Source organism: Bemisia tabaci, chromosome 7 (assembly GCF_918797505.1).
Source record: "Bemisia tabaci chromosome 7, PGI_BMITA_v3".
Lineage (NCBI taxonomy): Eukaryota > Metazoa > Arthropoda > Insecta > Hemiptera > Aleyrodidae > Bemisia > Bemisia tabaci.
Genome location: NC_092799.1, coordinates 43442522 through 43459637, shown reverse-complemented (window position 1 = coordinate 43459637; position 17116 = coordinate 43442522). Strand labels below are relative to the sequence as shown.

At 41.6% G+C, this 17116-nt stretch overlaps 1 protein-coding gene across 2 annotated transcripts in view; it reads right to left on the bottom strand.

The window, feature by feature from the left end:
* Positions 1 to 17116, bottom strand: part of LOC109043420 (uncharacterized) — a 295984-nt gene that overhangs the window by 121230 nt on the left and 157638 nt on the right. For both annotated transcript variants that reach the window (XM_072303015.1, XM_072303014.1), the window contains exon 4: positions 9530 to 9610. In XM_072303015.1, coding sequence (XP_072159116.1) covers positions 9530 to 9610 — 81 coding nt within the window. The remainder of the gene's footprint in view (positions 1 to 9529; positions 9611 to 17116) is intronic.

Here is a 17116-nt window from a genome sequence, read left to right as displayed (position 1 = left end):
AACCTTTGACCTCACTCAATGAACATTTCCAGTATACACCATTGCCTCAGCAATGCTGTAAAAATTCACAAAAATAGTTGCTAAAAAAAACATGGAAAATTGGCAAGGGGATCAATTGGATTACATTTTGCAATAAGGAACAACTATTTCTAGCTCATTTTTGAAACAACATAAATGCCATAGGTTTCCTTACGTAGATATGCGTTTTTAAGGAAGAGTCAGAGATAGTGGTTCCTTATTGCAAAATGTAATCCAATTAATTGTGAAAATTGGTTTTAGGCAGAGAAAGTAACCTCTTTCCCCAAATTAGATTTATTTAGGGTGTTTTGGTCGGGTTCGATAAATTTTACTGCATTATACGAAGTTGATAAAAATTATGCTCCTCTTCAGACCAAATTTCCCTCCTCTTGGAGGTGGCGATAAGTAAAAGCAGCAGCGGTTAATTACCCTCTACCTCATTTAAAATTTAACCTTCTGAGGAATCATTTTATAGGATGTTTTGGGGGGTTTTCTATTCCACCAGCTTTGGACCTCCTCCAAGATTCGGCTGGAATGACTACCCTGCCTGTCTCCTCCGAATTTCGGCATCCACTATTTAGCTGAAGTATTATGCTTTTATAAAGGAGACATTCTTTACTGAATTTTGGAAATCGGAACACTACCAAGGAAGCAATACTCCCATTTCCCGGAGCTGGTTCTGAATTCCGGAACTTCTAAGATTTTCCTTAATTTTTCCTGGAACTTTAGAATTTCCCAAAATATTCCGAATCTTTTGCATTTTCCGGAACTTTCTCGGAATTTTTGAAAAACTCTAGAAGGAATCCCGATTCCTTTTGTTGGTCACGGAGGGAGAGAAATTGGAACAAAAAAGTTGAGAGTCCCGGAACATTCGACGGGCATGGAATGGGAGCGCTGAAAGGAAGGGAGGTGGAGCAGGGGTTCAACCGCTATGGAATAGTGCGTGAAAAAGTTTATCAGAAATACATCCATCCAATTAAAATAATGCATGATTACCGCACCCTGGCATCCACAAAGCTCGCGGGATGCTGCGCGAGGAATCCCGTCACGGAGGAACGGTGATTGAGAACCACTGCGACGTGAATTGCGCGGATTCCTCACAACGCGAGCGAGGAACCGCGGGAACCTTGGGCCCCCTTTCGCGTTTTACGATCGAGCCCGCGTCAAGGCAGACGCCGCCGGGAGGAAAGGTCAGAAAGATGGCGTCTGCTCCTCGGCCGTGGACCAACGGGGATCCACCATCCGAGTGACGTCACTGGCCGACGTCTTGCCGAGGTCGTCCGCGGCGCGGTGCGCGGCGTGACGCAGAGGGCATCGGATCAGGACGGCAGAGCCGGCGACAGGTCGACTTGGAGGAATCGTATACGTTTTAATTGAGCAGCAGGCAAGGTAGGAATTGCTCCAGCGTGCCGGAGATGAACCTGAACCACGCATAGTCCAGGCGCCTGGTAGCTAAAAATGAGGCTACCTGGAATTTTGGGTACACAGCGATTTTTTTGGCTTACTTCATGTTTTTTGGGTCGCTGAATCCGAATCTGAAGTTTCCGCACGCGTATCTGGTGAGCATTTTCCGCTATTTTGAAAAAATGGCCTAAAAAGGCCTTTTTTTTTGCGGTTTTTTTTATATAGCGGCTACGGATGAGGAAAAGTCCCGGATTTAGCTAATGTTTTTGAATAGCTGACATAATTTGGAAGAAAATGGTGTATACATATGTTAGGTTTGCTTAAAAATTGAGGAAGATACAGCATCGTGAACATCGCGCCTATTCACGTTTTCGCGGCGCACCCCTCAACGCGCGATCCGGCTCGCCGCGGTCAGCCAAGTTCCGAAGCGTTCTAAAGTTCCGAAATCCGAGGTTCCTCAATTTTTGAGCAAACATAGCATATTCATATACCATTTTCTTCCAAATTTTGTCAGCTATTCAAAACATTAGCTAAATCCGGGACTTTTCCTCATCCGTAGCCGCTATACCAAAAAAACCGCAAAAAAAGGCCTTTTTAGGCCATTTTTTCAAAATAGCGGAAAATGCTCACCAATACGCGTGCGGAAACTTCAGATTCGGATTCAGCGACCCAAAAAACATAAAGTAGGCCAAAAAAATCGCTGTGTACCCAAAATTCCAGGTAGACTTACCAGGCGCCTGGACTAGCATCATCAATCAAGTTTGAACGGATGACAAGAGGTTAAAAATTGTATTCTTCAATGATGGTATATTTAGTGCCTGCTGCCTGAAGAATATGTTTAGCACTTTGGAGAACCATTTGACTAGAGTACCTGTATAGGGAGAGTACCAAAGACATACAGACGGAGTGCTCGTATCTAAAAGCACGGGGAAAAAGTGAAGCCTGGTTTGGCGCTGGGTGCTTGTGTGAGTGTGTAAATGAGCGCGGGAATCCATGGCGGCAAACGGAAATTTGATTTGAACTTGTCCTCTTGATTTTTCCACATTTCTTCTTTTAAACGTGTTTTAAATGCCTGAAAACGATTATATTAAGAAAGTTGGGACTGCGTCCTAATATAATACACCTACTTTTGCTCGGTAATAGGCAGTAATCTCAGATAAAGTTAGTTTTTCTTTTGCTCATGGTGGTTCTGCCGGTCAAACAGGCCGTTACAGTCCTACATGACCGTTACTCCCAAATGAAATTAATCGGTCAACGACGGACTAAAACTAACCTAAAGTTAAAAAAATATGAGTGGGTAAGTGAATTTGGGCAAAAATCAACCTAGAATACTTTGTTTCCGCAATTTTATTTAGTTCCCGCCCTACATTTGAATTTCAAACTTGTCCCGATTTCGCCGCCAATCCTCTAGCCAATAGTAGAGGTGATTGAAAAGAAGCTTCATTTTTTGCTTTTAGCGCTCCGTCTTTATGTCTTTGGAGAGTACCGACAGATCTGAAACTCCGAAAGTTCATCAGGCCTTCACCGATGCCTCCGCGAATAAAGTTAGGGCCCAGAAGGGCAGCCGACCTATGAATTTCAATTATCCAGAGCGATTTACTGATACTCTTGTTACGAACCGTCCTTTATTAAGCACGTATTTGACTCGGTTTTTGCATAAATTTACTCAATTTCGCGGAAGAACACTCATTTCTGTACATTCTTGGCCATCTTGGTTAGAATTGGAATCTGCAGACTGGCAGTGAAATTTTGTGCGTTAGAAGTTGGTTAGAAGGTTGGCTGCACTTTTGGGCCCTAAGCCCTCCATGCACCGATCCGTCGGTACTCTCCCTATACAGGAACTCTAAGTATAGTTAGTGCCTACTACCTGAAGAATATATTCAGCACTTCGGAGAACCATTTGACAGCCAATCGACCATTCGGACTTCATTTTACACTTAGGCACTACAATTTCTGGCTCAGTTTCGAAACAACGTATATGTCATTAGTTTCCCTATGCACATGGAAAAAACAGCACAGCGCGGAGCCCTAGCACCTTAGGAAAAAAGACGCCAACGAGGGGCAGTAGGGCTATGAACTACAGCCTGTGAGTAGTTGGCGGTATTTTATTTACAGTGTTAGGGCTCAGCGCTTATTGGTTGTTTTTCACGAGCGCATGAGTTTTTTTTAAGGGACGAGCTGGAAATTGTAGTTCCTAATTGCAAAATAAAGTCTGATTGATAATCTGGATTTAAAGACATTTCTTCAGAATTTCTGAGTATCATGGCAGGCTGTAGAACTTCAGATATGATTAGACAAAATATTACCAAGAAAAACTTTCAAACAACTCGAAAAGTACGAGCCGAGTGACATTCGTAAATCATTCAGTCTTTCGATTTTACGATATTCACTCGGGACATAATTTCAAAGCTGATTCAAAGTGTTCCTTTGTCAAATTGTATGGTTAAATAACTGGCACACGTACTACAGCACGATATGATGCTCGAAAGTTCTGAAGAAATGTTCTAAAATCCAGTAAGTATCAATTCATAGATCGACTGTCAAATAATTCACCAGCGCTGAGAACCACTTCAAATGTTTGTTTTGACCCCTATTTTCACGATCAAAATATTTTTCTCGTCTATGAACATTATTAAGAGTCTCCAAGCCTCCCTGTTGGTTTCCCGACACATTGAGGTGTTGAAACAGAAAAAAATTTCACCACGGCTATTACGGAAAAAAAAATAGGAAAAACTAACAGGAGATAGTTTTCACGTTATTAAATGGTCTATTTTTCTATGCTGCGTTTAAATTTCTAAGTAAAAAAACGTTGATCATGCGAGCACAAATATTAAAGTCCAACAGAGTGGAGCGGCGTGCTGTCAGCGGGAGAGGCTCACTGGCGCCTACAAACCTAAGTGGAAACTTCACGCATTGCACCATGCTTGAAGTATCCACTTAGGTTTGTAGGCGCCAATGCGCGTTTCGCGCTGGCCGTAGTATTAAACGAAATTGAACGTATTAAGAATGACAGGCATCCTTTAAAAGTACAGATCTTTCCTCGCAAAATAAATCAAGATACTTATCGTACACAGGAAAAATCTAAGAGCCTTCAGCTGAGGCAAATATAGAGGTTTATCCGGTTCAGGTATAACAAGGTGGGAATTTCTTGAAAAATAATTAAGTCCTGTTACACCAAAGAGGTGTGGAGAGTTTTAGTGAATTTTGTCTCATGGAATTGACGCTCCCCCATTTTTACCAAAACTCTCAACTATATATTATTCTCAGTTGGACCCAAACAGACAAAACAAAAAAACAAGCAAACCCTCATTCTTCCCAGACATTATACAATTTCATCTAAAAACATCTAAAAACGTCGTGAGCAATTGTCGTTTGTATTTACATGTGGGTCAATTAACTTTGGGTCTCAAATGGCACGTGGACCAAAACTCCCGTGCCGAAAAAACGCGTGGACGTAAACTACTGGAAAAAACAGGTGCGCGGACAAAAAATCGTTGACGAAATGTCCTATAATCCTTTTCTACGCCACGTCTAAGTCTTTAAGCTTACCTATAATTCCGGCGATGCGCGAATGATAAGAAAACCGAAAAAACGTGTTGAACGTGATCAAGCTTCATAGCAAGCAACTCTTACTGCTCCTACGTCGCTCAAATTGTCTGCTCAAGTTTTGAAGGCGAAAAAGTAGAAACGCGGGTCACTGTTATAAGCAGTCTAATTGAGTCGCGAATGATACTCACAGTTTCAGCTCACACGCTGCTACAGGAATTGATTATTCAAAAATCAACGCTCCTGTATCATTAGGGTATCGATAAAGGCATATTGGTATTTTCATGTGTGAATGATTTGTGATTCAAGCGAGCATTATTGCAAATAGAAAAATAGAAAGGAAGAGGAGAAAGAGAAGGAGAGGAGGACGAGAATCATTGTCAATGAAACTATGTCAAAATACACCATTCATTCCAAACGCTCAAAAGTCAAAACTTAAGAAAGAAATATGATCCGTCAAACGGCAATCATCGAGCTTGACTCGACAACTTACCCGTCGGACAAAGTTGCCGAATGATACATACAAAACAGAAACAGAGTTTATGATTTCAACGTCATGAAGCTGTTTTTTCCCCCGGTTTATCGCACAATTTAGCATCCCTGTGTGGGGACAGACAGGTTATGATGCCCTTGTCTTGCGGTCTGGTACGGAGTAAACAGGGCAATCCAGTTGTGAAAAATTCCTTTTTCACGCACGACGCGTAAATGGACCAGTCGTCTCTTCCTCGCGACAAATTTGTACTACGAAGGCGGGGCGGGGTCCGGGGGAAGCCGTGATTCCAATTCATAAGCAGAGAGAGAGAATAAATAGAGCGATGATTCACGTGGAAGTAAATATGGCCAAGAAGAGGGAAAACATACTGATCAGCAGTAAATGTGGAATACGCATCTGTTTAGAGAGAGCATTGATGTGTCTGTGCCCCTCTCTGATCGATTTACCATTTTTGGGCTTTCCGTGGGGCTCTTCCGGCCCGACGTAAACAAATCTGACATAGACTTTGTTTTTTCCCGGGAAATAATATTTGCAGAAATGGGTAAGTTTTTGGCAAAAATGACACCAAAGGTTCCATTTGGTTTTTTTAAAATTTACTTATATAATATGTTTGCATTTTAAAAATCAGGGTCCTTCGTTCTTTCCAGGGAAATGATGCATACAGAAATAATTTAATTTTTGGTAAAAATTACCACCAAAAGGTTGGATTTCGTTTTTTTTTTTTTATTTACTTATTCATTTTAAAAATATTCAAGTCTGGAGTATCTTGGTTGAATCTTTAGAACTCGGATAAGTGCAGAAAAAGTTTAAGAAAAAATTCAAGAATAGTCCAATATTTTCAAGAGAATATTTCCTGTTTTTCTAGATACTACTCGTAGTTCTTTAAAAATTACTAACTAAAAAAAAAGTGACGCGTGGTCATTCGGAAAAAATCTGAGTTCCGAGAAATCAAAGAATCTTCCCACTTCTTTACATTGAGAATTTGAGTAGTGAAATTGCAAGCTTCCGAATTGTGACACAAAACCAGGGGCAATGACTGCTTCTGGGTGCTTCTGGAAGAAAATACGAGGAAACCAATGGATCTACTTTTAGAACCTCAAAATATTGTATAAACAAAGTTACATAGGCGTTTAAAATTTCCAAATTTTGACCGACTTCTCCCATTGGCTCGATCCAATGTGCGGCGGCGGCGCCACGGTAATGTCCGACTCAGAATCAAATGTCCTGAATACTCGAGGCCTCATCGACACAAAATCAATGAATGTTGCGTCCCCAGTTAATGAAGGCGACGATTCCACTCGTGCGACTGGTGTCTGTTATCGCGCGGCGGGACTGGCACAGGGCACGGGGTCAAGCGACCTGCTCAAATATAAATAGGTCAAATCCCAGCCGCGTAAGACTCCCGCTACAAGGAATAAGTCACGCACGTGGCTAAAAATCATAAAGCTGAGTTGCCGAGCACCCTGAAAAAAAAAGAAACCAAGAGAACCTCGCTAGCTTCTCGTTGCGCGAGGGAAAATACTCATTGCTTCACGGAAACAACTTATTAGAGTTGCGTTAGAGTCTATCATTCGCAGCGTAGAGAGGAGTATTACGATTCCTCGCCTCGCGCCATTGCGTCTTCAATTTTGCAGACGCAACATGGACATCCATCGAGTACGAATAGTTGAATCTCTGCGCCGTAAGCAGTTGAGCAGTTCGCGTAAGTAGCGCTGTAAGCAGCCTTAGATGAGTAGAATAGACTGATCTAGTGGCTACGTCATGGTTCAAAATGTAAAAAAAAAACAAAAAAACACAAAACCTTGCTTCTGATTTGCGTCATGATGGTAAAATGCGTACAAGTACTCCAAAAGTTTCTTACAATCGAAATTTGCTCGTGTCTAAGAAGCCCTTTGATTTATTACAGATTACAGGTCGATGACTAAATTCTGATAAATTAACAAAATTAACTCATGCAGAATTTGTACATGAGGGTATGTTAGTTTGTTTTGGTTTGAACCACGATTATTTTCATCGAATGACGTCGTCATTGTAACCCGTCTATCAGTCTATTCAAGTCATGAAGACGGAGGTTTTCGGGTCGCAACGAGATGCTCTTGCCGTCGCAGCTAAAAAAAATGCCATTGCAAAAAGAACTTTCCTTGTCCGAACTGAAATTTTCATATGCTTTAACGGGTCGCTTATTGCTGGAACAAAAACGAGAGTCATTATTCGGCAAGTCCGGTGCGTTTTTTTTTTTTTTTTTTTTTCTTAGCAACTACTGATGCTGGACAAAATTCGATTGTGCCGTTGATATGAATACCGTCGAATGGGATACTCTCGGCTTTTATTTGAGCTTTATTCGTATTTTTCTCAAAAGATTAGCTCAACGAGAAAACGATATTAATCGAGAAATCCTGTTTAACTGATTGACTTGGACTTGATACAATTTAATCTGGCATTTTGCGGGGAAACTCCGTAACGTATTCGAATATAGAAAAATTCAGTTAGTCGCAACAGAGCTTCTTCCTTTCAAAAGGAAACCCCTTCAACGGAATCCATTAAAAATCCACGTGGGATTTTATTAAATCCATCATTTTATCTGCAAACTGCTTCAAAATATCCAAAAACTTCAAAGAAAATTGTATTTTTAAAACAAGTTTGCGAACGTCGGAGACCAAAATAAGTGACACCGTAGCGTCACCATCGGTACGTCCAACAATATAACTCACTACACGTGCAGATTCAGCAGACAGCTCTTCATTTGTAAAACATTACAGTTTCATTATAGCATTCCTTAAATCTGTCCATATATGTCTTTCGACAAGCCATTGATCAAGTTTTAGTGACATACTCGTTCAACTCATTAGCACATCATACCATAGAAACAACGTGATGAAAACGCCTTCAATTCCACTGCATGCAACAAGTCGTGCAATCAAATGACAGGCGCACGCTTCCTCAATCCTCGCACGAGGCACACGACCATCATCGACAAGAAAGTTCAATGTCCTTGACTAAAGATGTATTTCTGCCGAACGGAACTATGTGCATTATGATGTGAGCCCTTTTATGCATACATTCTTAAGGGCCTCAGGGCTCATTTCTTAATGCACATAGTTCCGTTTGACAGAAATACGTAAGTAAACTTGAATGTATCCAAGGACGGACCGGAAGGTGAGATAATTTTCTAACTGCTGAGGCCAGGCTGCATTCCATCGTAAAAATTGATTATACTTCCGCTCTTTTGTATTGCGCGGGTCGAAATTTGAAGCTACAGATGTTCTGCCAGGCTGCAGTCGACAGCGGACAAAAATACGAACGCAAACGCGAAATGACAATTTTCTCGCTGCGAACGCTCCTATCTGGAGTATTCGCACTTCAAACTTTTCCGAAAATAGCGTACAACGTTGCCACGTTTAGTCCATGAAATTGGATTAACTATACAATGTTCGAGCGGTGCAAGCTGTACAGATCACTGAAATGAAACGCGCCTCCTTTTGAAATTATCTGACTGGGTCAGAAATCATTTTTTAAACAAGTAAGGTATGTTTAAAATTGATCATGCTGATTTTTGTAAATCGAAAGAGAAAATTTAAAATTTAAAATACCATACGATAAGTGGGCATTGTTGGCTTATAGATTGTGCTAATTTTATATGTTTTATTTTTTAGGCACAAAATGGGGCTGTTACAATTATAGGACCAAAACGTCCCAACTGAATGACCAACTGGCCTAGTGTTTTCCCTCTTTATGGAACCAATTAAGCACATGAAATACTTCTCGAAGGACAGAAAATACACTTCTGGAGATACGTTGTTAATAGTCTACGAAGCAAAATGTGTTTCAGAAAATTAAAATGTAGTAATGATGCTATCCATCATGATTAAACATCGCCCGCGCGATAAAGTTTTAACAAATAGACATTAAAAATTATTTACTGTGAAATATCTCGAATACTCGCAATTTAGTGATATTAAACTGATTCCATCACATCTCATCTATGACTAGGATTTAGTGGCATTCCAGATGAAATCTTTTAGTTATTTTGCATACAATTTAGCAGGTTTAAATGAAGAAAACACTTACGGTTGGGAGAACTGGCTGGACTGCTTTTTTTGGTTGGCGCAAGGGTACTGCTCGTTGCTTCGACGGATTTTTTCGATGATCCTGTGACAAAAAGGGAAAAACTCGTCAGACAAAGGCATATAAAATAACTCACGAGACTTTCGAGTGTTCAAATGCATTATTTCCTCAAAATTCCATTTTTTGGGTTATTTGAAAAAAAATTACGGGCTATATAGACAAACTGTCCGTTCCGGGCTCAGAGGCCGAAAGTTCCGGGTGCTGGAGCCGTAGCTTCAATTGCTTCGAGTGGTACGCCCGGAACTTTCAGCCTCTGAGCCCGGAACGCAGACGGTATGTCTATAAAGCCTGTAAACACGGCTTCCACGGCCGGAGTGTTTTTTTCCGTGTACCAAGTTATCGCAGAAAGCAGAAGCAGTTTGATTTGAAAAAGCATTCTGATGAAAACTTTCCCAAGGAGCATTAAGCAAATAAAACTTGGTTTAAAGAGCTTTTTATGAGCTCATTTCCTGCAGAAGGTCATACAGAAATATTTGGTCGAATTGCGAGTCCTCATTATTCACAAGTGGAATTGCCAGTGTCGGAGCTTCGGTGCTATTTGCAGGATGCAGCCTCTTCAGTCCGTGATCGATAAGCTATCGGTGAGTTGATCGAGCGGTCGTTAGCACGAGTGGAGGGAGATCGCGAGAGGAATAGTCTAAAAATATTCAAATCTGGAAAAATGACCGAATTATAAAATCGAGTCAACGGTCTGTGCTCCCCTGCGCTGAAATTGCTCGAAGGAGTCCCGGGGCGTACTTAACTGCCGTTGGTTTCCGGCCGAAAATAGATTTACAACTAATTAAGCTTTATTCCTCTCCGGGCAGAGGCCATAATTCACGTGATAAAATAAATGGTAAAAATAATGCGCGGAATCGAGAACGGCGTTCGACTCTACGTGTGCCCTTTTTTTCTTTTTGCGTGTGGATGTCGAAGGCCAAGAATCTAATCGGATATTTGGTCGAATACCTAGGCAGTTGGTCAAATTTCACCGATTTGAACGTTTCTGCCAGTTTCCATCAATTTTTTAATATGCTGACCGTGAACCTAAAAATTTTTCTGGGATTTATACTACGATTTAATATCACCCTAATCAATTTTAAAGGACAAACTTGAAAATATTGTGCGTTCCAAAAAATACCCTATTCAAACGCTATAAATTATTGAAACACTCCTAAAATAACCCAAAAGTTTACAGCTAATTCACACCTCTACGTTTTATGCATCTCCTTCTCAAAACTTAGCGGAAGATACGACATTTCAAGTTAAGAGAAAATTATTGATTGTGTATTTGCCTAAGCGTTAAACAAGGGGCCTCATTTAAATGTTGCTATTTAAACCCGAAGTCTCTTTTTCCGCCCAGCCAATTATTTGTTTAAACTTCTGTCTTTTTCGGATCGGGCTATATTTTGTCGTGTCTAGGTCGTGGCGACAGTTTCGATGATCGGACCGCAGGCGGGTACATGCGACGCCCAGAAATTATAAAAAGAATTCGATGTAAGATTTTAAATTTAACGAAAAAAGACGAGGAACTAAACTTCTGAATTCCTTGTTAAATTCTCACTCATTAGTGCGGGTTGCATATTTAATCCCTAAAATCGCGAAAACATTTTATGGACGTTTCTTGACAAGAAATCCTGCGAAATTTTATTTTGCATCCCTTGCAAAGAGTCATTCATTTATGTCATGCGGTACGAGGAGAGCCTTTCGGGAGAAGAAAGAAGAGGGGCTCTAATCTAACGTGACGAGTGCCGAAAACTCATCTTAAATGTGCGTGTCTGTTTCAATGTTAAACCTGCGAGGGTAACACAAGCGAGAAGGTGTGATAATAACAATTAGACATTTGCTTATCACGGTCATCAACCCCTCGTAAACCTATCAAAAGCTGTCTCACACGAGACAGTGTTGCCAATCATAGGAATCAACCTACCCTGACACCCTTAGAAATAGGTGAGAAGCGGCAATTATCGCGGCTACTCCACCCGAACGATAACAATTAGTCGAACGCGAGGACTACTTTCGTTGCTACACCGTTCAGCGTGTCGCGGTGTCACCGTGGAATGATGGATGCGCGCATGCTCCGATGAGACCGTTCTCGGTGCAGGAAATAAACACGGCTCTGCCTTCTCCGGTGGTGATTTGTTCCTGAAATCCTAAGCCTTTCCGGGCGGAGGGATCTACCGCCTCCTTGCTGATTGAGGGGACCGAACACGTTCGGCGATTCCTCGGTTGCCGGGCTGGGCAGTGTCAAATTTACTCCATCCGAAGTTGTGGAGTAGAATTTTGTAGGACCGACTGAAAATGTACTTCAAACACAACCATAATGAGTCAACCCAGTGGCCGAATTTTGTCGGCTTTTTCACACGGCGATGCAGCATCCATCGATGAGTCCAAACCGCACCATCAGCCAGCCAATCAGAAACGCTAAGCCGGACTTGAGTGCAATCGACAGTCGAGACTCGTCCTAACTATACTTAAGTACGGTGGAAAGAATGACAAAATTCGGCTCCTGCTGCCCCTTCAAATTGGCTGGTGGTGCAGTTTGGACTCATCGATGAATGATGAAATTCGGTACGAAAAAACCGACGAAATTATTCGGTCCTTGGCCCTGGTCCTAATTTCGGTTATATTTTGCAATTAGAAATGAAATGCAAATGAATGCAATTAGAAATTTAGTTGAAAAACAATGGATGGACCATTAGTTTCCCTATGCACATAAGTGTTCTTACAATTATAGTTCCTAATTGCAAAATGAAGTCCATTTGAACCCGTGCATAGGCGTTGTCGAAGAGATTCTGGGTTTAAGTATCTTTATAGGAAGACCATGGATATCCACGCTAGGATAACGCAGAGATTTGGTTCAAGTCAAAAGCAAAATGCGCCTTCAGTTTTTTGCATATGCAACAAAGACATCCGTCGAGTAGGACAAGTTGCATCAACGCGTTATAAACTCTGTCATGAGTCGTAACGCAAAGAAGCACAAGCCTTCCTTTGGTTCGTACGGATTCTCTCTATTCGGATTGTTCAATGCTCTTACGCTGAGACTAACTCGAAGGGTCGGTTTGCGGTTCCTTGAAGTATAGAAGAAAACGAATATGGTTTTCAGCTCAACCCCAATGGCAACCCCTCTCCTCCCCATTTTAAATACGTCCTTTTTGTCAATTATTTCGCTCTACTTTATTCAAGACTTTTTTAAGTTTAACCTCTTCCCTCCAAATTTTTACGCCTCCTTCCCCCACCACCAAATATTCGGCTGAAATGACGCCTCTGCACCCAAAACTACCAAATGAAATTAATATTTCAAAATTGTATTGAACTGTCTTACAAGATCGAAGGTTGGTTTCGAAACGCCCGGACATATTCCGATTCAGCGTGGAGTCAGGGCTCCTGGAGGTTGTGGCAAATGAACCGTGGTCTCTCCATCTTCCGCGAGCATCTCCCGTTGCACCCTACCGCATCTTCCCGTCCTAAATTTAACGGATCCGCCGAGCGCCCGTATTTAAAGGGCCGTATCGAGCCACTAATCTCGCGGAGAAATTTCCTCCGCGCTCATGGCTCCGGTTGAAACGCCGCTCAAAATGGACCCTTACGGTTCAACTGTACCGTAGAGGTTGGCGGGGATCCTCATCAAGTTTCAGCAACGGGCCACTGATCGAGGCAATGAATTAAAACATCACAAGACAAGCGTGAGGAGGGACCTCATTCCAAGGGGAAAATTTTGAGTGAAGAGAGATTTTTTACGAGTCGGAAAAAATCGGATTTTGAGATTTCGATGAAGAGGCTCTCTGGGATCTTACCAGTGGCGGGGCGTGAATGATCGATGTTCGATATTTACCCATTTGAAGCTATGGTAAAGAACCTATTATCAAGGTGTTCGTTGCGAACACCCTGTTATCGATCCTTTTCTGTAGGTTTAAATGGCAGATCAATCGATATATCGCAAAGCACGCCACGCCACTGGATGTTACAGGATTCGTTGCGAGCGCTTCGGTTCATTTTGGTGCCTCTTGAGGGCATTAATATGCTTCATGATCACACTGAAAAAAAATTCCGGCCGTGGAAGCAGTACTTACGGGCTATATAGACATAACGTCCGTTCCGGGTTCAGAATTTTAAAGTTCCGGGTGCTTAAACCGTAGCTCCGACTGCTCCGGGTCCAGAGGACGGAGCAACGGGTACTGTCTACGAAACATTCAGCCTTTCAGCCTGGAATGGACGGTAAGTCCTTCCGTTCAAAATGATCATTTTTAAGGAGAGGATTTCTCTTAAAATTTGCAGATTATTTAGACCTGGTCGCGAATAAGATTCTCTGAAAAATTCAAAGGAGAATGTTTACAGATTTCTCTGAAAATTCATGATTAATCAAAGGAAATTTTGCAACGTCTGAAGGCTCATACGGCGTTTTTCCTTAGCACGCAGCCAAGACTTCCTATCCTCCTACGATTTGGTCCTGGACGAAATGTCACTTCTCACTCGGATTCTTCCGTTCGGTTTCTGGATCTTCAAAAGAACTAACGCAGCGGTCGCCGGCCGGTAGGAGCGGAAATTCAGCTGACAGCTTAAAAGTCCATTTGCCAGACGGAGGAAAAATTTAGAAATAAAATATTGGGCATTGAGTTCAATGGTGTTTTCCTGCCACGTTTTGGAGCGAGGCCCTTCCCTGGCTGTCAGCCGGACAAATTCGAAACAATTTGACGGACAGCTCTCGTCTGAACATTCACTTGGCACACATTTCCGAGATCCTGTAGGATTATTCCACCTCGCGTTCTCAACGGTGACTCATTTATTTTTAAAGAGATCTCCTTCCCGATTCGCCTCATCCATTCCTAGTTTATCTTTCGCCGCTTCGTTATTTTCTGATTAAACAAACCGTTCTCTTGTTACAAGTTTCATTTCCGCTTCATTTTTTCTTCGTCCCAGCATTCCCTGGCTCCTTATTATTTCCGCTTTCTTACAAAGGAGCGGCTAGATTAAAACTACTGCTTCATCATTTGTACTAATTCGACTGCACAAAAATCGGAGCAAAAATACACGATGATTCCCGGTTAATACTCGTATGTACAGAGCAGCCCATTAAAATGAAATAAAGTTTAGAATAAAAGGGAAACGAGACGAGAAAATGAAACAAAATTGCGAGATGTTCCGGCTGTTGACTCAATACTTATTACTTGGCAAAAAAAAATATGAATATATATAAAAATAAAAATCGAGAGAAAACCCATACCAGGGGGACTTCATTTTTTGAAAATCAACTTCGAAGTCTATGATCAGTGTCATCGTCCATGGAAAAAGGGATCTAAGTAACGCGCGAACTCCCCCCCCCCCCCATTGTTCGTGTTAAACCGGAGTCATGATAGTCGAAAGCAGGAATGGAAGTTCTTATCTTCCATGTTCGATGTTCAAAATTGCTAGTATAGTTAAAAAAGTGCAACTGCACGCCCTCAACAGGCATAAAAGTGAACTCAACCACTTGCAAACGATTTTCTTGGATACTACCGAGAGTTTCCCAACTGAAACTACACTGGAAAAAAAAAAAAAACACATTGGATCTAGAGTCCAGGCTCTTAAAAACATTGATAAGAAAAAATACTCTTGATTCAATCAGATTTAAGCTTAAATCAAGAACCAAGCCTCTTAATTTGAGCGGATTTCCTTTTGATTTAAGCTTAAATCTGATTGCATCAAGAGTCCTTTTTCTTGTCAATGTTTTCAAGAGTCTGGACTCTAGATCCAATGTGTTTTTTCCAGTGTAAAACACTGAATCTTAGAGAAACTTGAGAAAAATCTCTAAGATAATTTTTCATCATGGACTGCGTTCTCTTTCCTGACGGACGGCAACAATTCATTAAAAGCGATAGTGATTGAAGAAAGGGGTGGTAGACCGCAAATTTTGCGGAAGGTCAAGGAAACAGGGTTAGTAGCAAAATGGGGTGGGGAAATAAGAAAAACATTAGGAGCAGACTAACGGGCGAAATTTCGCGTGTGGCTCAGACTTATGTGCGTTTGACACGCAAAAGCGAGTTTGCGTCACGAAAGGTAAAGATTTCAGATATGTCCACTGCTTCTATTTTTCTTTGTTAGACGAGACTTACGGCATCCTGACGTCATGCAAACTTGTAAATACGACTGCGGACACAGATCTGATCTTCACTCATCCGACATAAAGGCGTATCTCTATTCTAGCATGAGTCCCGGAAAGTATTGCGTTATATGAAGTACAGGGCTCACGTTGAAATTGAAATAAGTTCTTCCGTCAGAGGAGCTAGAGATGAAGGACTTTAGGATCGCGTGGGATGTCCGCCTGGATCATGAGAGACTGTCCTTATCCGTATTGTTATGACAAAGCAACCTCCTCTATTTCGATGATCGTATTAATTGTCCAAGGTCTTTCCTACCGAATTGATTCTTGGTTAATATTGGAAGTGAAACACAAACTAACACAAATTTTGTGTTGATTTTGGCATATTTTGCGGTGCATTTAGTACAGAAAACAATGGAGGACTGGGAAAATGCATTCCTCCAATGGAGATGTTGCATGTGTGAGGAATTTGCGATTTGACTATGAATTCTTACGTAAATGTTCGCGAGGAACACAATGGTGCCAAATCAACTCCCAAACTCAAAAAAAGCTCTCAAGTTGAGGCCAAAATGGAGGGAATATCCACGCTATCCTGAGAGTCCACCTCTACATCAAGACAAACTCTTCATGCAAAGATAGGGAGCAAAGACATTAGCAGTAATGCCGTGTTTTCAGTTTTAGAGTCCCCAAATAAAGTGGCAGCCCTGTCAATGTATTTGCTCCCTATCTTTGCATGGAGAATTTGTCTTGATGTAGACGTGGACTTTCAGGATAGCGTGGGATATCCCCTCCATTTTGGCCTCAACTTGAGAGCTTTTTTTGAGCTTGGGAGTTAATGTCAGAGAAAACCAGTGGCACCATCGTGTTTCTGACGAACTTTCACATTAGAATCAACAGTAAAATCGCAAATTCCTCACACATGCAACACCTCCATTGCGACGTTGGTATTTGCCACTCGTTTTTTATGAAATTTCTTCAAGAAAACTAGCTGAAATTTTCTCTTGAAATGGTCGACCGAAGGCTGGGCTTATTTTGTGTTTTACTTCCCGTTTTAACCAAACGTATGTGTCGAAATTTCTCTCTGTGTACGACGAGTTTATTATATGGACTAGTCGTATACAGCGCCTAAATACCCCGAGTGAAATGAATGCGGAGCGGATTCTATTCCCCTTACAGAGTGACTTACACTATTACGTAGAGGAATCTACATTTTTTGTGGAGTGCCGTATGCTTTTGTGGAGCTAACTTTACTTTACATTCACTTCACTCGGGGTTTGGGGGCGCTATAAACTCCGGCACAAAAGTTCACACGTCTCGATTTTGAACAGTGCAGCCAGTGGCGTGGCGTGCTTTGCGATGCATCGATTGATCTGCCATTTAAACCCATGGAAAAAATCGATGTACAGGGTGTCCGCAACGAGGAACTTAATAATCGATTCTTTACTACAACTTCAAATAGGAAAATATCAATA